The sequence below is a fragment of the Pteropus medius genome, unplaced genomic scaffold (genome assembly GCF_902729225.1).
Source record: "Pteropus medius unplaced genomic scaffold, Ma_sr-lr_union100, whole genome shotgun sequence".
Lineage (NCBI taxonomy): Eukaryota > Metazoa > Chordata > Mammalia > Chiroptera > Pteropodidae > Pteropus > Pteropus medius.
Genome location: NW_024340693.1, coordinates 3,821,796 through 3,844,805, shown reverse-complemented (window position 1 = coordinate 3,844,805; position 23,010 = coordinate 3,821,796). Strand labels below are relative to the sequence as shown.

General features: G+C 44.7%; 1 protein-coding gene across 1 annotated transcript in view; it reads right to left on the bottom strand.

The window, feature by feature from the left end:
* ZMYM2 (zinc finger MYM-type containing 2) overlaps window positions 1-23,010 on the bottom strand; it is an 80,793-nt gene that overhangs the window by 20,035 nt on the left and 37,748 nt on the right. Inside the window, exons 7-14 of the mRNA XM_039863414.1 lie at window positions 19,958-20,029; window positions 14,453-14,603; window positions 13,881-13,996; window positions 11,528-11,644; window positions 9,301-9,451; window positions 6,873-7,045; window positions 612-777; window positions 53-131 (exon numbers count right to left, since the gene is read on the bottom strand). Of these exons, the coding sequence (XP_039719348.1) occupies window positions 53-131; window positions 612-777; window positions 6,873-7,045; window positions 9,301-9,451; window positions 11,528-11,644; window positions 13,881-13,996; window positions 14,453-14,603; window positions 19,958-20,029 (1,025 nt within the window). The remainder of the gene's footprint in view (window positions 1-52; window positions 132-611; window positions 778-6,872; window positions 7,046-9,300; window positions 9,452-11,527; window positions 11,645-13,880; window positions 13,997-14,452; window positions 14,604-19,957; window positions 20,030-23,010) is intronic.

Genomic DNA, 23,010 nt, shown 5'->3' with positions numbered 1-23,010 from the left:
CCTTAGTTATCACGATCAGGTTAAATTGGACTGACTATTGTTTTATCCCCACATTATAAAAATCAGTACATAGCGCTTCGCTTCAGCAATACTTACGGTCATTTTGGTTCGGGACGTCTGACAGCCCTGATCTAAAAACACAAACAAATTGAAAATGAGACAGATATCACTTCGTTCAGAATTTTCCAAATCTATACTTCTTACTAATGTTATTAATTTTTAAAAAATAATTACTTAAGAAAATTTAAAAGCAATTGTGAGTAAAGAACATCAAATCTGAGAGCTGAAATGCAGAGCCAAGTAAGCGGGACTCACTCTCCTCCCACTGTGTCCCCTCAGGAAGCCACACTGCTTTGGGGGCAATTCCGCGTTCTCAGGCGGAGCCTGTAATTCAGCCCCGTCTCTCAAGGGCTTCCCGTCCCTCCCGACCTGCTCCCATCCGACATCACAGATGGCGCACGCCAGGTGGGGGGTTTCTTAGAAATGTTGTTATAATCCTGTTTAGCTCTTTCCACCCCCAACTAGACTCTTCCTTCACCGGCATTCCACATTTGAAGGAGAACAGGATGAACAGCAGCCGGGCGGGGCGGGGCTCGGCCGCCGGGACGCACCGTAGTGCAGGTTCTCGGGCCCCTTCTGGGTGGTCATGTTGGGCTCGTTCTGCTGGCAGTAGAAGCGCAGCAGGCAGTGCTGGTCGCAGAAGTGCTTCATCTCGCCGCGCCACTGCACGCGCTCCCGCAGCGCGCCCTGGGACTTGCAGCAGTCACACCGCGCGGCCTGCCGGGGTGGGGTGGGGGGGTGCACGTCAGGCGCGGGCTCCCGGTGCCACAGCGCGATGTTCGATAAAGATACACTTGAAACGTAAATCGTAAACACACAGTAAAACCCACAAAAGTGGGGGAAAAAAATGTGCCGTTTCCAACTGTCAAAATCCCTTTCTAGTGCTCACCGGAAGTCAGAGACCAGCATTACAGAGATCTCCTGAGCAAAAAGGGTGAACACCGGTAAACCAAACTGGTACGATCTATTTTAATGTTCTGTGAGATGCCGGTGAAGTCTCCCACAGTCGTAGGGCACTGAAACCCGATTAATGAACGGATTTCACGCATCCACTTAAAGAAGTTACACAAGGCCCGAATAATTCTGAAGCTCGTTGATGAGAAAATCACAGAGGTTAACGCGAAGTATTTTTGTTTCTCGACGTTTCATATAATAAATGTGAAGAGCTTTAATAAATACACTGATTTAATTTTAGGAAGAATTTCATGTTTTAGAATTGTTTCAATTAATTAAAAACCATTATATTTTAATACAAAAATCTGACCTACATCTAGGAAAACCATCGGCCCTAATGGGTCTACAATTTAATATGCAAAATAAAACCCACTAAAATTCATATGTAACAAGTTATACTTTAATGATGGTGAATCAATAATCTGGACACAGATTTTTTTTTTTTAGAAATCCCATTTTCCCTAGGTTTTGCCCATTTTTCACTTTTTCTTAACATCTTGATCATTAAGTGGACCGAAAGATAAAAACAATTAATTTCAAACAGTTCTTTTCGCAATAAAGAAATTTCATAATTTATGATCGAGTTAGAGTAGAATTACTAAAAATTTTTAAATTACCCTTTGGTTTAACTTAGAAGTTTTGATAAGCAATAAACACTAAGTCTTTTATAGCTCATCGCAACCACGACTGCAGCCCCTCCTCATTCTAAACTCTCCAGTTTCACACCGTGCATTCTGACTCCCACTTCATGTCCCAGAAGGCGTTCTGGGGATAAGTCAGGACCACACAAACGACTGTGTTGGTAAATGGGTCTCATACGGCAGCAGACCCCGAGGTTAGAACACGGGCTTTTTTCACCAGGTCACGTATTTCTCCTGCTCAGTAAATGTTAAACGAATGAAGATTTGTAGTATAAACTACGACTGTTAAGTGATGCCAGCATCGTATCTGTTGTCCAGAGACTCGTGAGCTCGACTCGCATACTGCTGCGGACATTGTGCGGTGAGCTAACATTAGCACGGGACATCAGCCAGGCCATGTTTACTCAGTAATGAAAAGACCCTACGTAAAATCCTCACCAGCCAAAGACTGCTCTTTCGAATCACCATTAAAATGGTCCAGAAAAGACAAAGGAAGGAACTGAAAGCTTAACATTCTACTCGTTGAGCCCAAACATGCGAGAACATGGGAAGCGCAGCGACAGCCAATCGCCTCGTCCCCTGAGAACCCGAGATACCAAAGTCAGCACTTCACACCGACTCCCCACAATCCCCACAAACTAGGGTCCAAATCGGCACGGTGACCTGTCCGAGGCCAGACATTAACATGGCAGAGACAGGGTCTGGCGCCAACAAGCCAGCCGAAGCCTGCGCCTTGCACGCTGAGCTGCTGCGTGTGTGGAAGCTGCTCGGAGAGCAGGTCGCAAGTGCCCTCACTCACGAAGGCACCTGCGATACCACTTCACAATGTGTGCACGTGAGATCATCACGTCGTACCCTTTAAATACGTTACTATTTTATTCGTCAATGGTACCTCGACAGAGCTGGAAAAAAGTGCTCAGAGATGTACCCTCTGAGTTTGTGCATTTTACTACAAATTATAAAATAAAATACTCGGGTCATAAAAAAAAAAATAGTATGCTAAGTTATAAAAACGAGTGACTGCGAACAGTCAGAACCCTAACGGAAGCAAACGCTCCAAGACCCACGCGGCACCTGAACCGTGTCGATCTGCGTGAAACTTGCTGGAGTCGCTCCGTGCACTCCAGACCCTCAGTCCGCGGTGATGCTGCCATTCGCACATGCCTGAGAAGGCTGGGGACACGGGACTCAGGTAGTTCCGCCCGAGGAACCTGAACAACGAAGCCACTTCAGCACATTGGTTACAGGCATTTGGGTCTTGTAGCAACGACCGCTGAAGCTCCTTTCTTCCAGAAGGTTCAAAACAAATGGAGACGAGTTCTCTCTATCCGGACAAAAAGGAGCAAGATTACTGCCAATGTGCAGATGGCAACAAACGGGTGTATTTTTTCGGGATGAAAGAATCATCTCAGAACTCGAAACTGACGCCACGTTTGATGCCATAACCAAAACGCCCAAGGCCGTGCACCTTTCTCGTTCATCTGCTTTTCTTTCGCAGCCATGCATGCATACGACCTGGCAGGGTTTGGAATCGAGCTAAAAACAGGACGGCCAACTTGGGAGCTTCGCCAGTGACCGCCCGTCACGCCTCACCAGCACCTCCCGACCGCGGAGGCCCCAAAAGCCTAACGCCACCTGGGCGCAAAATTGCTCAGCTCCAGTGCCGCCAGGTCTCTGGCCAAAAACACTACGCCGTCATCCACTTAGCGGTTTTCCTGTGACTATGGGAAATCGGGGATTATATGATATTTGGGGGAGGTAAGTCACTGATTCAAACCATCTAAATTCAAAAACCGTAATCCAACCTCTCGATTAACATAAGAATCTCTTCTCTAGTAACTGACAAAAGGTCATCCAGCCTGCACTGATGCCAAAGCTTCACTTTGCTTGGACGACTTCAACTTCTCGTTTGTGGCAGATATATACACATCCTTGTAACCCTCCCACCCACCTGATCCCCATCACACCAAGCACACCGAACTCTGCAGGGAGGCGGGGAATCGTGAACATAAACCGAACGGGATTTGACAGTCACTTTAAAAAGCAATGCTTTATGATTCCCCAATGTAACCTTTCTGAGTACGAAAGAGTGATTCATTTTTTTTAAATGCAGTGATAAAGAGTAGGTGACTGGGTACTATGCAAAGCATTACATAAATTATTCGTTTACGCAAAAGCACAATATTAAAACAAGATTAGATATTTCCTTTCTAAATTAATTTCAAAAAACAAAGAATGTTTCTGGAAAAAAATCAATTATTTCTAGCAGTTAAGACCAAAAAAAAGTAAATATCCAGTAACATTTTTCATTCTGCCCGCCTTTATATAAAAGCTAAGATTGACTAAGACGTTAAGTGTTCACTTGATTAAGGCCCATTAGACCCCACAGGATCTCTGCATTAAAGAGCTTAATACTGCCACCCACCCACTGTTAGTTTGTGAAACAAAGCAAAACCTATGTAAAAAAGCTATAATTTGAAGCAAAGTTTAAGAAAGGCTTACTGGTTCTCTTAAGAAGTACTGTGTAGTATTCTTGGCAAAGAGTGGGCCTTCTGCATTATCTCCACTGTGGGTCAAACACCTCACTATTACTCAACTACAATACTAAGTCCTTTTTTCTCCAAAACTTTAAACTTACACAGGTCAAAAGAACTATCCTTCCCACCTGGGTTCATATTATGCCTGGAAACATTTATTTTGAGGAAAAGTAAAATCTACTTTCTTCTAAAGAGTAATCTGGGAGAAGAAAAAACATCAAATTTATTGCCAGCATATTTTGGTTGCATGATTCAACAGATTTTGTATTCCAATTTAGAAGAGACAGTATTTAATAAATCATTATTTAAAAACCCAAAAAAGCAAAACACACATCATTAAAAATGTCATGTTAGCAAAAAAAAAAAAATTGCAGAAATTTTAAAAGTATAATAGTAAATACTTAAAAAGTCAATGAAAACGTCCAGTTTCTCAGATTCCAGTCCAGGCAGCCTCTCGCTGAACAGAGATGGAGGGAGCCCCACGTGCTCCTGGGGAGGCAGCAGGCGCTCGGGAAGAAGGCGAGCTCGCAGCTGGACTGGCTCCTTGCTTTCAGAGATTCCTTGAGGCACTTTCTTGGGGGGATCGTTTTTCTCATAAAACTTGGACTGACTAGTAAGGGTCACATATTTAATGGACTAAAATCTAAATTTCTGAGTTCTTAAAATTAAAAAAGTGGAAGGGGGAAAAGGGTCAAAAAAATCATAATTTGGTAGGCACTCGATTAACCGGTTTCAGGACGGGTGAGTGGCAGGGGCTTCAGGGCGGCGTGCAGTCGACGTGAGCAGAAGGCGCACGGGTCACAGCCGTTCTCGGGCCACCCGCCCTCGCCTCAGGGGTACCCACCGGCTGCAGGGGAAGTCGGCACTCCCACTGGCTTCACAGACCGCGACCGAGTGACCACACGCTCTTCCCGTCACTCCTCAGATTAGGACGGCACGTGGTCAGGCTGTCGTGCGTGTTACAGAAAAACATGCTGGGTTGTAACAGGATCAGGAAGAATAATGAATATGTATCTACTGTGCAGAAGGCTGACGGCGAACGCAAACAGGTAAGTATAACTGCTTGTTTCAGTAACATTCTTCCACATTCCAAAATACACCACCTCATGAAGTCACACCGCTGAACGTTGTACGTAAAATGACACTAGATACAATTATCCTCTAAAATAAACAGCAAAATGGAACAAATCCAACATCTAAAATAGTGTGGTCTTTAGCTAAAGAACACTTCTTTGCTTCCCTAAAAAAAAATACAAAAAGAAACCAAAAGATTTCTCTATTTTAATTTTAATATTTAAAAAAAAAAAAACAAAAACCAGGATTTGAATGAATCCATTTAAAGAAGCCAGAGGAACAAATGCACTGTGCGAGACCAATAACAAAATCCTCCAAGAAAGATTATTTTAAGAAATTAAAGTTTTGGACTCAGAATTACAAAATTAGGCAGAAAGAATTTTGCATAATAATATAATGATGGGAAAAATCATTATCACATGGTAGCAACTCTGTCTCAAACAATAAAATAAATGTGAAATAGGTAATGGATAGTAAGAATAAAATGGAATTTCCATATCTGTAACCACTAAATACTTTGACTATTTGACATTTTCAAAAATAAAACCTCCTCAACAATGGAGAAAAAGATGTATTTGTGTGTGCCAAGTTAAAATTGAGCATTTAAAGCCATAAAAGTAATACTCTCCGAGTGACTTCTCAAAATTGCTACTGTCTATAATAGAAGACACTGGTTTAGACAAAAAAGAATGCATGTCAGAGGATGTCAGTATGTTTGTCCTAAGCATTTTTAAAATTTGAACCTGAATTCTAATTAAATCAGTCACGAACAACAGTAAGATGATGAAGTAACTTAAAAAGTACACCCAACTCGGCCTCAACAACCTCTGATGACCTGGAAAGTACCTTCCTCTTCTTATTTAAAAAAGGTAGTTCCCATTTCCAGCTACAGATATTCAAGAATGTCATTCTCACCAAGTGAACTAAATAACACTCTACGCATTTGGACCATTTAGCAGTATTTCACAATGCTGAGGTCAGGCCGGCGTCCGCCTTCACGTGCTTCGGGACCGCCCGCACACACACGGCTGCACGCCACGGACCAGGAGCTGGTGTCTTATCCTTGGGTGACATCTGCCTGACCGAAGCCCAAACTTCCACGCGTGTTCTTATCCAGAGAGAAACCGATCCAATGGACAAAAGGGGTTTATCTTAACTTTTTTAGACATAGATTTTAATCACTCACACACACACACACACACACACACACACACACAACACACACACACAATTTATAGTTTCAAATGAAATGGTTTTGGTCTCAATCGATTCGTATTGTGTCTTTTCAATGTGAAACTCTCCCAAGATCCACAATTAAAAAGGCAAAAAAGAACAATGTGTTTTATAACACATCCTAAGTATCCAAAACAATTAGCTGCTAAAGTTCAGCACTGATTAGTCATCAAAAACATTGCCACTTAGGGAAACAGAGACACGATAAATTTTAGAGAAATCGTCTACGTTGTTAAAAGCTGCGTCGCTGAAAATACGGGAATAGCCTCGCTTTGGGTAACACCCAAGTTAGGAACCGGGTCAAACGCTACTTCGCGTGCGGAGGAACGCGCTGAACGACCCGCTGGTGGCGCCCGCGCCCCGGGGCACTCGCCTTGTAGTACCAGTCCTGGAACTTGCGGCAGCAGTCCTCCCCGCAGAAGTCCCGCACCACGCCGTCCAGCTCCTTGGTCGCCCCCTTCTTACACAGCTGTGAGCAGTAGTTGCAAGTGACACACCTCAGTCCCAAACGCCTGGCGAAATCCTGTTTGTACAAGAGTTTGCAGCCTGGAAAAGATGAGGTTTGAAGAGTAAAACAAAAACATGTCAAAAAACTAATGTTTTAGGTACGGAAGAGCTTATGGCTAATACAGCGTTAGCTTCACAAAGTGTCGATAAATTCACATATTAAGTCCTCTTTCGCTCCTGATCAAACCTGTGAAATCTACTGCGATCAAAACCGACCTGTGCAAATTCAAACAGGACATGGCGTATTGTATTAGATATCACGTGGATTCCAGTAACGAATGTTCCAAGACATTCGCAGCTAGTAATGTCTCAGCACCACCTTGTTTTACTTAACTATAACCTTGCTCGAGTATCAGAAACACACCAAACGGGCATTTAAGTAATGGAACAGTATCACGAGGCGGTATATTCGGCCATTGGGCACTTAGCTGGTTTCTCGCTTTGTCTCGGTCAGAAATGAGGCTGGTTTAACACCTGGTGCAGAGGAGACGCTTCGCTATCCTATTTCTCCAGTAAACTGCTTCTTTCAGCCCCCGTGCACACGCACGGCTGCATGGCTGACACGTCGGTCTCACTGATATCTCCTTGGACATCTCTGAGCTCGACGACTGAGCTCGACGACCCCCACGCTCTACCCATGCTGCGCCACGTAAGGACGAGCTTCCTGCCTGTCCTTTAACGGAGAGCGGGGTGACATCGCCTCCACCCTCTGCCCTCGTCAAGCCAGTTTCAAGCGATCCTTCCCACTGGTGAACTTGAACTGCAATTTTTAACATATAATTCACTTGGCAAATAGTTATTTTTATATAACTTATTTGGCAATTAATCTATGACTACGAACCATATTTTAAAACATTTTTAATATTTTACCTTTATTAGCTTTCCTTTCCTAACTAGATTTTGATGGTAGTACCGGGTACTATATGTTTTGTCATTTCTGACAGGTTCCAGCACAGAACTAGGTGCAGTTAGAGAAAACACAAAATACATTATTAAACAGGAAAAAGACACATCCTTTTTAACCTTTTATTGCTCATCTACAGTTATAAGTCCCTCTGACTAAAATTATGTTCTCAAACATCTATTATCTATTTGCTGCTACTTGTCTATTCGGTTTAGTAAAATCCACGTGGTACAAGGTCACTGACATGTTAGCCCAGCGGTCCCCAACGTTTTTGGCCTCAGGGACCAGGGCTCCTATGAGACTCAAACACCTGATGACCCGAGGTGGAGTTCCTAACAGGCCACGGACCGGTACTGTCCGCAGCCCGGGGATTAGGGACCCCTGTTTAGCCAGCAACGCCAACACATTCAGACTTAGGAATCACTACAAAATCACTACACAAAACTGCAGGTGTAAGAAAAGCTAAATAAACTCAGAAACAACCTTTTCAGTGGAACACTATGTCACTTTCCATTAACGGGAAACGTGGTTACCTTTCATCCCAGGGGAAACATACCAGCCACACCCACGAAAAGGAGGGCCCTGGTTTATAAGCAGCGCCCCTTGCACGCGGGCTCCGCGTGGAGTTGTGCAGGGCACGCCCAAGGCCCAGGGGCACGGACCCGTCATCCAGTGCCACTGCCACTCCCTACTGCTGGCATTTAACGACCTTTTTCTTGCCAATAACTCACAGCGGAAATCCACAGAGAAAGTGGATCCAGGACAAAAGAAAACGGACTGGAAATGACTAGACGAGGACAGCACATTGGAAAGCTGGGAGTTCAGTGCCCGGGACCAGGGAAAGCATAGAAAGAGGAAGCCGGCTCAGAGCGAGAGCGGGACTTCTGGGGGAAAGGAGCGGCCACCGACCCAAAGCCACAGCTACACTCCGGGTTCCCACCTCCGGACCGTCAGAACCGGGCCTGGAGTCTGCCGCCCGGCGCCAGCACAACGAAAACGCTGTGAACGGGGACAGAGGACTCCCGAGTGCGCTCCGGCAGAAACCAACGAATCCCCGGAATCCCAAACTGAAAACCTAAACACATTTTCGCGCTGCAGTGATGCCACGCGGGGCACGCGGGGCAGCGACGGGCGCCCCTGGGAAACGCTTCACGTCCACGCCGACCGTCAGATCCGGTCTGCACGCTGACAAGCGACACGGTCACGCTCTTACTGTGCCCTCACGCTTCCTGGAATGGAGAAACGGGCCACCCACGTTCTTAACCAAGCGAGTCGGTAGAAAAGCACCTTCACCTTTTCTGCTCAGCCACAGCCACACCCACACCGCGCGGCTCCTCGCGACGCCGCGGCCACAGCCTGGACACGCTCTGGCGGAAGGACGCGCACTTGCCTTCGCTGCAGAACGGCCTCTTGGCGCCGGACACGCTGACGGCTTCGTGCAGGGTCTTCTCCTCCTGGCAGTACTCGCAGTAGGCGACGATGCAGTGCAGCTTCTTGTAGTCGTCGGCGCACGCCCGGCTGCAGAACTGGTGCACTTTGCTCTAAACGCAAAGGGAGCCGCGTGAGCGTCAGGCACACACCTCACGGCGACGGTGCGAGAAAGCCAGCCGCGACGGCGGACCGACGCCAACGCCTTCGCCTACTCAGGGTCACTGTCCCTGCGGCTACGCGTCCGACAGACGAGACACCGAGCCTGCGAACGCACAGCCCCACCGAGCTCCAGAGCACTACGTCCCCGGGGCCCTGGCGACAGGGATGGCGGGATGACAGCAAAGGAGACGAGAAGTCTGAGGATTATGAGAGTTTCCCTCTAAAAGACGCCTTCTTCATTGGGTACAGTCAGGTAGGCGGGACCCCACACCCGCCACCCGCGCCTGGGGAGCGCCACCCAGAGCCGGCACGGGCCCTGTGCAGCTGGGGACGGCGGGGTCCCCTGAAGGGAGGCCTGGCAATCACTCGGTCCTCCCAGCCCCAAAAGAAGCCGGGACACCTGTCAAACACGCAGCCGGGCAGCACAGTTGGAGGCTTGGGCAGCTGCGGAGGATGCGACAAGGTCTATACCAGCCCCAACAGGAGCCGAGACAGCCCGGGGACCACGGTAAGGAAGGTGGGGGGTCGCGAAGCAGCTCGCAGGGCGGGGCGGGGCAGTCCCGATGGGAAGGGGCCCCCGCGGACACACGACCCTGGGCGGGAAAGCCACAGTGAAACTGCCACCATGGACCTGAGCAGGACACACGGGGCGCCCGCCCCTACCCTGGGGACAGGCTCGGCTCCCGCTCTGTCTGAGGTGTTTCTTACTCCGTCCCGGCACCCGCACCCACATGACAGAGAGCAGCACAGCGACGAGCCTGCGGAGCCAGCGGGGCCTGCGGGGCCTGCGGGGCCGGCGTGCAGGTGGCAGGGGGCCCGCCCCACCCAGCGTGTCACCAGCACGCAGTCCGTGCAGACCTCCGTCTCCGAGGGGACGCCGCTCTGCGTGCTGCTTGGGGTGCCTGCCCCCCACCCTGCTCCTTTACTCCTCCTTCCCGGGCCTGCAACCGTCTTCCTACTACGACTTATCAGAGGGTCTCAGTCACCGAGAATACCACTGGGTGCCGATGACCAAGGACGCCCAGTCCGAAGGTTCTTGAAACCGCACCGACCAAAAGTCACTACAAAGCTTTCTAGGGACTGAGGTGCGAACACGGTGAAACTCCCGACTTCTAACGTCCTTCAGAGACCGTACCCGCCACCTTCTGCCCAAGACCTGCCAGACCCTCCGGTGCGGGTGGGTCACGGCCACCTGGGCCAGCACACGTCTCTGCCCCCACGGCAGGTGAGAGAGAGGATGGCCGCGGACGAACGCTGCTCAAAACGGCAATGCGCGGCTATGGCCACCGGCCACGGTGGCACCCACTCATCCACCCCGCCCTGCCGCCAAAGCTAATGAGCGCTGCTTCTGGTAATGGCAAAAAGTAAACTAATAAACTGGTGAGAAAGGGAAAACAAATTCAGATTCGAATTATGCAAGGTACAGCACAAGCCATACAGTCACTGATATTGGAATAACCGTGTACGGTGTCCAGTGGGTACCAGACTAAGCAGAGGGATCACTTCGTAAGGTATGAGAATGTCTAACCACTATGCTGTATACCTGAAACTAACCTAAAGTAATATTGAATGTCAACTGTAATTGGAGAAATTTTAAATGAAGATTTTTTTTTATTAAAATGCAATTATGAAACATTAAATGACAACACAGTAAGCGACTACCAGATTCTATCTTACAGGTAGCAGGCAATACAAGATATTAGAGTTCACAGAAAATATTCATAAGGACAGTGGGGAATGGGGAAACACTACAGACAGATGCTCCAGGTACATGCTAAACAAAGTGACACTCTGCACACGATCATGAGCACAATATACGGTGACTGTGACTTCAGTAATTCTTTATTTTACTTAAAAAGGAACAGATCGTTTGTAAGTGCCACTGCCGCATAGGTAAACACTCATCACAAAATCTGAGAAACGGACCCTTATCTGCTCAGAAATTGACTCTCGGATGGAAATGCCACGGTCATTCTACCAGACCCTGATTGCCGCGCCAGAAAACAACACGACAAAACAGCACTTGCCTCCCATTCCAGGATTTCTGGCTTTGAACAAAAGGAATTTTTGCAATAGTTGCATTTCAACTGAATATCACTTGGAGCTACAAACTGGCCGTTTGGAGATGACTGCATACTTAGCGCCTGAAACAGAACAAAGAACAAAACATACTGAGTCCGAGACGGATTTCAGAATTTTCATTCGTGACAAATGTCAAGTATCAACTAGGTCCAGAAAAAGAATACGTATTTTGCTTAAATATTTATTCACATAAAATCGCATTTCTGAATTTTATCTTTAAAAAGTATGCTAGTATATTAAGTTCTATGAACCTGAAATTCATTTTTTACTACAGGACTATTACTAATCTTAAAATATATGAAAAAGGAAAAACAAAATACCAATCCAGATTTTTTTTTTTTCTTTAAGAAAACGTAAACAAAACTAGTGAGGCTGTTTGCTCTGGTCCTGAACTAGTTAGTAAATAAGCGTCTTCGGCGCCCGGCGCGCAGCCGAACAGCTAACTCACTGCTGCACGCTGCGGCCGACGCTTCCTCTCCAAGTCCATCAGGGAAAAAAAAAAACTGCCTGTGTTACTTTTTAAAACTGATCGTTTCTTACACAAAGTTGGGGGGAAAGATTTATAAACTAGTGCTGATACCAGGAATTTACGTAAAACAATTTACAGAATATAAAAAGATAGAAGCATATATGGGCTTTAAAAGTTTTGCCCTAATCTGAGTAGGTGAGTACATTATTGATGTTTAATTTTCATTCTTTAATCCGTATTACTACATTACGCAATATTCTGAATGTACGAATACTTGATAAAATCTTTTCACTGTGGCAGCGGAGGGAGGAAAACACCTTTATCATTTTTTAAACTTCTGCATACGTCGTTCGACACACGAAAAAATAAAACCTGCAGATTTAGGACAGTAACTATCGAGTAAATATGTTTTTTAAATAAAAACCACCAACATTACCCTTAGTATTTCCAAAAAATTAAAGTCCATTATTTTTCAAAACAAATGAAAGCCATCCTGTCATCTTACTCTGAAATGGAAAAACATCTAATGGTTTGCTTTAAGATAAAGAAGGAATGAGGAAAAATGCTGCTTTGTTGTTTGTCAGCCTTGCGTTACTTTCGCGCAGTCGCAAAGTGATGAGGCTGCGGACAGACTGATGGGGGCGCACTCCTCAGGAGCAAGAGTCTAACTTAAGCGTGTCTTTAAGACACAACGTTCATACACAAATGGCCTCATCGAAACCATGGGCAATACACGTTGCAATCAAAAGAGAAGAGTGGTTAATATATTTTCAATTAACATTTCATTTACCCAACATCAAAAAGGAATGAAGGTGTAATCTGACCAGCAGCACGCCAAAGACCCTGCCCTCCGCACGTCTAATCAATCCTCATGCCTTAATTTCTAGTCCCAAGTGATGTCTACCGCGCTGAGGATATAGCAATGGCCACGATCCCAGCTTCCAAAGCAAAAGGTTTGTCTTCAATGCGGTTTGTCACCTAAGCTCAGTTGAGGATATAACGATAACAAAAACCATTCAGCCGGATTCAAAACCACCTCAGCTTAAAGGCTAATAACTGCTGGAGTCACAATAACATACTCGAGACTGCGTTTTCAGTCTAAGTAAACTAACACAGAGGGCGGTGCCTGCAACGCAGCTGCTGGACAAACGAGCTCACGGAGCATGGCCTGGACGCTGGTTGGAGCTTTTACGTAATACCCTGAGATGTTCACCCACGGCAGGGAGGCCTATGTAGCACGTCACCACACTAAGTCCCCTCTAAACTGTCCCTCCTAGTGGTCGGCGGGCTTAAGTCTGCACATGTCCAGTACTGCTGTCTTCTGAGACTTGCCATATGCCAGCTTTGAAGGCCAACGTCACCTACCCAAGTGAAAACTGTCTCCCCGGAACTGATCCTGTATTAAATTAGGGCGGACTACAGTTCCGTCCCCCGTCAGCTGGCTTATTTCTGTTATACGAAGACAGCACTTATGCTCCCCACTTCCAGGCTAAATACTCCTGCGCCCTCCGCACAACAGAATTCCTTTACGAGTCACACGATGTTATTCAAACCACCTATTAAGAAAGTGCTATACATCAGGCACTGAGCTCAGTTGTATTTATTTTCCTTCCAAGTCTAGATCAGAGACACAATGGAAGGTCAATTAGAGCACCCGAGCTAAGGAGAGAGCAGCTGCAGCTGTCTCCTGCGACTCTAAACCTCCACCCCAACCTGACCCTCGACAAACTAAAAACAAAGCACCGTAAGTAAAGATAAAGCGTAGAACACTGTGCATTTTCTATGTACATTTTACTGGAGGTGAGGGTTAAACGAAATAAATAACAAACCTGAAATTTAGCCACACAGCTGGAATTGCAAAAGTTATACAGTTTTCCATCAGGCATTGTGGCTTGATACTGAGGTAAAGAGTTTCGCTTACAAAAATGGCAAATAATTCCCAAACCTAGGAGAGAAGAGGCACAGATCTGATTTGTCTATGAAGTAATGAGTCTTTTAAAAATGTCTTAATTGACCTCAGAAAAGTTTCTTAACAGAACCTTCTGTAAACTACCCTCTTATAAATTTCCAAGATTATTTACACCTTAAAAAACACTGTCACAAAAGAGTCTGATGTGACGTCTCTAAAACGCACGCGGATACATGAGACGATCTTGGAGTTAATCACGTGCGCATGAAAAACGGTGTTAGCTGAGAACACAGACGTGGATAGAACTTCAATAATTTAAAAATTAAAAGAAATATGAAATGATCCAAACCATTAAAAAGTGTTCGGTGAGGGAGTCTGGCATGCTAATAAAGTTCATGCGGCTAAAACGAGCACCGCGACCCAGGTAGAGGACAGGGCGGCGGGCCGTGGAGGCCCTGGGCCCCGCCGCCCGCCCCGCACGCCCAGACTCACTCTGCGACCGCGCGCACTTGGTCTTGTGGCTGTTCATGCAGGCCGTGGAGCAGTACGGCTCCATGTACCCGTTGGGGCCGATGCACTGCGTCATGTCGAAAAACCTGCACTGCGTTCGGCAGCCGGTACAAGTGGTCAGTTTTCCGTATTTCTAAAATTTGAAACAGAAAAAGATAATTAAGAGAACCGCAATTCACCTAGAAAAAAAAAATTGTTATTTTTCATGACACCTTTTCTCTCTGCAAAACAATCCCGTTAATCTTGACTCGGGCTTAGGGAGCCAAGTCCCCATGGGGACGCAGGCTGTTCCGAGCGATGCAGCTGGATGAGGTTCGAACACAGGAGACGATCTCCGCTAGGTCACCTTCAAAAACTGTTTCCTCTGTTAATTTATCAAAGAAAGGCACAGTGTTCTGTTTACAATAAGGGCACACTCCTTAGTCATTAGACAGAAGAGATGAAATGGACCTAAAAATGTAAGCCTTGATCATCAAATGAATACGGTTCTTCGGGGAAGTAGTTGAAGCTGTTCATCACGCACCCCACCGAGCTGCTGCTGCTCCTCGCACTTCTGGACCGACTCTTAAAACTGATTCACCACCTACTTCCTACATTTAGAATCTTATTCAACCCCAACAAAATATAAAAATAAGTATTTTTAAATTAAAAAAAAAAACTTCATTCGAGATGATTTTGGGCAGCGGAGAGGAGCAATTAAGGGGGATCGTTTTATAAACTGTATAAATGTCTAACCAATGTACTATATACTTGAAACTAATAACACAAAATTTGAAAAAAGTTTTTTGGCTATTAGTTATAACTAAAGTTAATCATTAGTCAATAGATAATAATGAAGTCGATCCTTCTGCCAAGGGTGAGGATTTGCCAACACTGATGTAATTCAAAGAAATGAGGTCAAACATATGAAGGTAGGAAAAGGAAGCACACTTTGAAAGGTACTAGGCAAAAGCAGCATCACTGAACTATACGGTCTGACAAAAACACAACTCGAATGAACTGCTGTGTTTGTATTAAAAAATCTACTTGATGGTCACAATTAGAAATCGAACATAAGGAAAGGCAAGCCTTTTAGAGCAACTTTTATTTGAGCTCTCTTCTGAGTGGTTACAGAACTGTCATAATCAGTTAAATCGAATATCACTTATCGTGTTGCAAAATAACCGTATCCATCTTCCCATCTGATGCTGAGGTCGTTGTACTCATCTGCATACCTGGCAGCATCTAATACAGTGTGACCATATAAGAAGGCCTCAAGATGTTCCATGGATGGATGAATAAACAGATGTCAGGGAAGATGACAATCAGGCCAAAAATAAAGTTGCGTGCATAAACTTCACGAGCACCAAAGGACTTCAGAAAATAAAGGCAGTAAACTGGAGTATAAACAATAACTGAAAACAAATAACTAACAGCAACATCAAAAAAAGAGGAGAAAATCCAACTTTCTCAGCATACGACAAATAAAAGAGGGGGGAGAATACAGCTATTTCCGTGCCGTGCCAGGAAGGCACGTTACATTCATCTTTGTAGCATAAAAAATAACCCATGCTGCCTTATTCCTCATTTACTCAAGTAACACTTAAAGGAGCCCTAAGTTTTATTTTTCAAAGGGGAAATCAACCCATTCTTTGATCTCTGATAGGCTCCAAAAAGAAATATACTTATCGATCAAAGGAATGACAATGAGGAAGAAATAAAAATCTATTCAGTCGAATTACGACTCCCCCAAAGTCAGAGCGACAGGAGAGAACGCTCTGGGCTGTGTCTGGAATGAGAACATGTTCTCCTGAGGCCTGTATAATGATTTCGATTTTATATTGGGGAAAAGATCAAAGAAAATACATCGATGAAACAAAGGAAGATAAAAGAATGTTGAAAATCCGACACCACCACACAAGTCAGGAACCCTAAAAACACCAGGACCCCCCACCCTGTGTCATAGGATCACGGAGACAAACAGCTGCTCGCGGCACGTGCGTGCACAAGACCACCACGCAGCAGCCTCGACACAGAACTGCTCCACCAATAATCCAGTGAATGAAGTCTAACCGTCCAATCTAATCTTGGATTAGATTTTTTAAATTTATTAGAAACATCTTTCAAGTTGAAATGATTTTATGGGCAGAATGGTTAATTATCAAGTTTTAAGACGTACCGATAAAAAGCAGACCAGTTGAATTGGGTCAAGAAAACAAGGCGCTAAGCAACTGGTCACACGGACGAATACTTTTATCTGAAGAGAATGAGGAAGCACTATCAGGAAGACAGAACCGTTAATACTGAAAATATTTTAACATAGCTGCTTTTATCATGACCACGACTTCAAAAAACAAAAAGGACCCACTTAATGGAAGAACATTAGCAAAAAAAAAAAAAAAAAAAGCCTGTGCCATGTTCTCTGCTTCACATGTGAATAATGGGGACAACCACGTTCAAATTTAATGCATCCTGTGAACGTGTACTATGTGATTTAAAGGAATGAAATTAAATGGAACGAGTTCACAAGTAATGCAGCCCCCATTCGGGCATGGAGAAAAATAGACCCACTTACGAATTTGGTGCAAAAAAATGAGGCAGAACTGATGGATACGAGATACTGGTAGTGTTAAACGTAAATATGAGCCAGTTTATGAAAAACTGGCTCATTTTCAGTCTACTTATTGGAAAATGGTGCCTCACATTTTAATTTTAACCCATTCCAGAGGAATATCAAAACTGACCATCACGTGATTTTAAAAGTTGCTGTTATTTTTCCTTTCATGTGTAGGTAACACCTTTATTTCACTTAGTACATTTGACTAAGCGAGCAGACGACCTGAGCAGGCGCTCGAGAGAGACGGGTTTAATGGTCTTGCAGCTGCACATCTAACCCAGGGCATGGGCAGCAAGACTTGGCCGGCACGGAGGCTACTTCCTTGTCACATTCAAATACAACTTAAACTTGACTTGGGTCCACGGCACTGCATAGAAAAAAATTACCTTTCCATTCATTAACGTCTAGCTGAAACGTGGCATTCTGTTTCATTCTGATTGTAAGCGACAAACCACGTGAGCTTTAGCAGAACCTATGACTTTGTCCAAAAAAAAAAAAAAATCCCCAGTTTTTTACATCGTACTGGCAGACAGCTCGCTATATCATCACGTTCCACATTACTTCAGAAAGCACTGTCGTTATGAACCATACTATCTCCTAACCTAGTGTATTCACGAAGCATACATATGACATCTGAAAATTTTTAAATGACTTGATAACTCTCTTAACTGACTCTGGCCGTGAGCACGAATGTCGTATCTTACGCATTCGATGCCATTCTGAGAACTGGCGCGCCCACACGACTAAGGCCATCAAACGCTGCAAACAGTCAAGAGCCCGGATCAGAGGCAGAGGTGAGGAACGTCGACAACGACAGGATCTAGCACTCATTTTTACAGTACGTGAAGATTAAGAGATATATTCAAGTAAAACTTACACTTCATTTATTCAATAAAACCCTAAAAGTAGAGCTCTTTATGTCGCAAGATGTGTATGCAGAGAAAAAGTCCAAAAAATGTATATACCACTTTATGTTACTTTCTTCATTACTGCATAGTTTATAATTTTTCCTTCGACACACATCTACTATTTCTAATTAAAAATTTTTTCTAACTGACCATGGATGCCAAAAATAGTGGGTAAAGTCTGCTGAGCAACAGGATGTTTACACAGTATAATATATCCCCCCAAAAAACTTACTAAATACAGACGGAAAAGTAGCAACGGTCCCTGGGGAGCCCTGACAGCCACAGCTTTAACAAGCGAACCGGGTTAACACACAGTCCCGGGGCTGACACTGAGGAAGACACTGCACAGGCACAGTCGCCCTTGCGAGGGCGTCCGTGCCGACAGGTGCGCTCCATCAGCCCGAGGCTGGGAGAGCAGCGGAGCAGCCTGAGGGCAGGCCAGCAGCGTCCCAGGGGACTCAGATGGGTCAGGCCTGAGAGATAAGGAGGGGCTGGGGCACCACTCCCGATTAGAGCAGCCGGGACGCCCGCCCCAGCCCGATGGAGTGACGGAGACCAGCTTTCACTCCCCCACCCCCATCTTTAGCAACTAGGAAACTAGATGAAGGGCAGGAAACAAAGACTGTTAAACAGTGCACAGAATAACTTGTTCTATGAAAGTAAAAAATCAAGCAGTAGAAAGAGATCTAGAAACGATAGATGTGAAAACAGTAAAGATGTTGAAAGAGCTATGATACATAGTCAAAATCAGCAGCAGAAATCATGAACGTAACGGGGCAAAGAACAGAGAACAGGAGACTCGGATGGAACATCTAGACATGACACAAGATCCGAGATGAAAAATACACTGCATTTAATTTTGTTAGGTAAAAGATTAGTAAAATTAAAGATAAAACATCAGAAACTCTCCAAATGAAGCAGAAAGGAAAAAGAGACTAAGAAAAGAACAAACTAAATCACAGAGCCACCGTGATCACAGGACCCTAGCAGGAAGTCTAATGTATCTGGAATTGGGGTCTCCAAAGAAAAGAGGGGAAAAATGAAAAAGTTTTAAGTGATATGACGGCCTGCGACCCTGGATTATACGGGCCCCAGACAAGCCGCGACGTGTCCCCTCTGCTGTAAGGGACATCAGTGGGCGGACGTGAGGAAGGCTGCAGCTCACTCAGCTGGCAGCACCACATCAAAGGACACCCTCGCGGTGGTCACAGGGCCACCGTCACACCTGTCCTGACCGTGTGCGTTTATTACTCATGTACCGCTTTATTCACTTGGATTAATGGGAATATAGATTTGGAAATGATTTTGAAAGAAAGGGTTTTTTTTTTTTTTAAATCTTTCGAGTAGGCACCAAAGAAAGGGACTTTTTTTTTTTAATTAAATTTATTGGGGTGACACTGGTTAATGAGGAGAGGGACTTTTATAACCTATAATTGAGTGCCTACCGTGGACAAGGTAGTGTGCACTAAAAAATTATATCTGAAAATAACTTTTTAACAATATAAAAAATGAGCTTATCACAAGACACGTAAAATTTAGTGAAAGAAAAAGTTCGTGTATATCTTAGAGGTAAAGTAAGAAAACAATCATCTGATATATTTTAAGTTCATAAATTTTAATAGATAGGCATGCCTCATTTTATTAAGATTTATAGAGCTTTTTACAAATTGAAGACCTTCTACCAGCAAAAAGATCACTGAAGGCTGCAATGGCTAGCATGTTCAGCAAGAAAATGTTTTTTAATTAGGGCAGGTACCCTGTGTTTAGACATAACACTACTGCACACTTAATAGACTACAGCCAGTATAACGTAATTTTTTTATGCACTGGGGAACCAACAAACTCCGGCGACACAGTTCACCACAGCCTCTGCTTTACGGCAGCGGCGTGGAGCTGAGTCCCAGGTACTCAGGGAGGGAACCAGCGAACCAGCAGTGGCCCACGCAACGGTGGGGCCTGGGCCCCAGCTGCGCTCCTGCTTACCTCGGGCTGCATTAAGAAAGACTCCTGCATGTGATCGCGAACCTCCTTCCGGGAGCTTGGGTGGCTACCTACCTAAAAGAGATTTTCAAACGCTTTACAAAACATATAAAGAAAGGCTGCTAGATCGAAAGGCAAATAAGCAATTTGTAAAAGTTGATTCTTAATTACAAACTCATTCCAACTTTTAAAGAAGTCTATCTGTCCTGTCCCCAGTGCCACTGCTCAAGTTAAGAGAATTATCAAATAACTTAAATTAGCCTACAGGAAAACTCTTTTAAAAATAAAACAATACTAATAGGGCAAGGAATTAAAAATACACCCTTAGATTTGACTCACCTATACGTAGAATTTATAAAACATCACCTATCTCTTAGATGACAAGGTATCTTAAAATCTCACTGAAGTCTATGCATACTTACAATGATATCTCGAAGCATTCTAAATTAAGTGATTTGGGGTTATGCAGTACAATTTTCATCATCTGCAAATGGGCTATTGTGGGAGCTCATTTTAAAGAACATGTGACAGCGTCCGGCACATACGCATTGACATGCTTACTCCTCACAGAAAGCATCCTGCTTTCCATGAAAAGACAAAACGCTATGCAAGACAACGAAAAGTGACTGAAAAGAATTATAGTATCCACTGGCAGGATCTAGGTTATTAATTTTTTGTATCGGTGTACTCCAGAAACTAACCGACCAATGGGGACATAAACAATGGCAGCCAAGTTCAATGTCAGAGACGAAGGTCAAAAAGGCCTCGAGGGGACGGCAGGGACAAGAAAAGGTCACCGTACAATTTTAGTTCCCAGGCTACAGGAAAAGGAGAAGTGACCAGAGCAGCTGTGTGGCGTTTCCGGGAGTGTCCCAGTGACGACCTATGCACAGCTTTCTACTTCCCCACTGACAAATTATGACCACACAGTATGTGAATTATAAAACATGAAAATACTGTGAAAACGGAAATGAAGCTTTTAAAATCATTTTTATTTTATGAGAAAATGAGGACTATGTCTGATCCCCACCAGAGTGGAAGCCTTTGGTGTCGGTGGGGGGTGTGGCGAGCAGTAAGGAGGCCCCCCAAAGCCTCGGGGAACCAGGCCTCCTGCTCCCCCCCAAGCAATAACGAGGAGCTCCTCCCCCCACAGTGCCACCAGAGGCCACAGAGAGGGCCTGGACTTCTACTGCCACCTGGCGATGGGGAGGTGGCGCCTCTCTTTTCCTATGGACCAGTGTCAAATAAAGCCAGCTGAAGCCAAAGCTTTAAATAGGATCCATAGTATCGTGATATCCAAAATGTCCAGGCTGCAATAAAAAATAAAAAATCACTTATCCTACCAAAACCAGGAAAACAGCAATTTAAATGGAAAGAGACAATCAACAGATGCTAACACTAAAAACACAGAGATGTTAGAACTGACAAAGATTTTTTTAAGCAGCTATGATAAAAATGCTTCAACGAGCAATGAAAACCACTTAACAATGAAACAGATTCTTATCCAAGAAACAGAAGATCTGAGAACCACATGGAAATTCTATAAGTGAAAAACACCCATAACCAAAAAAAAAAAAATCAGTGACTGAGGTATGTCCAAAAGAACACAGGAGCCAAGTGAAAATGCCCCCCAATGGCCAAAGCTAGAAAATTATGAGCAACGAATCAAAGCAGGACCGATTTATAACCCAGAGTATAAATATCCATGAGTCCCTACCGATATTAATGATTGAATAAATTAATAAATGCAGAAGAGACAAATCTCCGCAGAAAAGTCCCAGGTCATCTACATACTCCGGTTAAGGGGCGGGGCTTCGGCAAGGCCATCAGCATCAACCTCGCCGGTCACGAATCCTGCTGACAGAAACGCCCTTGTTATGTGATGAAAGTGGCAGAGTGCAGAAGGCAAACGCCTCTGCGACCTTCCTTCCCCCAGTCTGGGTAATGATGAAAGAAACGGCGGACAAGTTCTGACGCAGGGACATCTTACAGCACGCCTGACCCCCAAGCACCTCCAGGTCAAACACGGTCAAAGAGAAAAAGGGCGGGGGAGTGAGGAACGGGTTAAAAGTTAAAAATGTCACAACCGAGAGGGGCCTAGGGTGACGTGGTTACGGAATACAATGCGGTATCCTGGATGGGGTCACAAAACAGAAAAGAGACATCAAATAAACGCTAAGGGAATCCAAGTGAACTACGAACTATGAACTTTACAAATGATAACGTGCCAATGTTGCTTCATTAATTTTAGCGAACGTATCACAGTACTTTAAGGTGTCGATAAAGGGGAGAACTGGGGGGAGGGGGCTGTAACGAGAGAACTCTGCACTATCCGCTCTGATTTTTTGTAACATTAAAACGGTCCGAAAAAAATTAAGCATTAGTAAAAAAGAGTAATAACCGCAACAACCAGAACAAAAAACTCCAATGGATGGGACCGACAGCAGAATGGAGGAGAGAGAAGAAGGAGTCTGTGAAGGGGAAAACAGAAATGATCCAATTTGAACAACAGAAAGAAAACAGACTTGGAGGGAAAAACTTTACAGAGCCTTGGGGATTTGCCTGACTAGAAAAAAAATGGTATCTCTCTCGTGTCGTTAGGGTCCCAGGGGTAGAAGAGAAAGGACAGGGCTGAAAATGCACTCAAATGTCTGAAAACACTGCAAATTAGGCAAAAGACAGAAACCTACAGAGAGAAGTAGCTGAGCAAACCCTAGAAAGGACAAATGGAAAGAACCACCACAATACATCGCGGTCAAATTTCTAAAAAAAATAGGAGTAAAATTTGAACAAAATTAAAATTTGAATAAAGACAAAAAAATTTTTTGAAACAACCAAAGAAATAGAGAAATACAATTGGAAGGACAGCCTAGGAAGACAGCACACTTTTAGACAATAGCCCCCCTCTACTCATCCAAACACCACAGGAAAAAACGCGGCACTGACTCCACCCACATCAGCAAAGGCCAAGTGGAGAGCCCAGACTTGCACCTGACCTGGTTTCAAGGTGATGCCCTGCCCCGCGCCCAGCCAGGGAGAGGTCGGCGAGGGCCAAG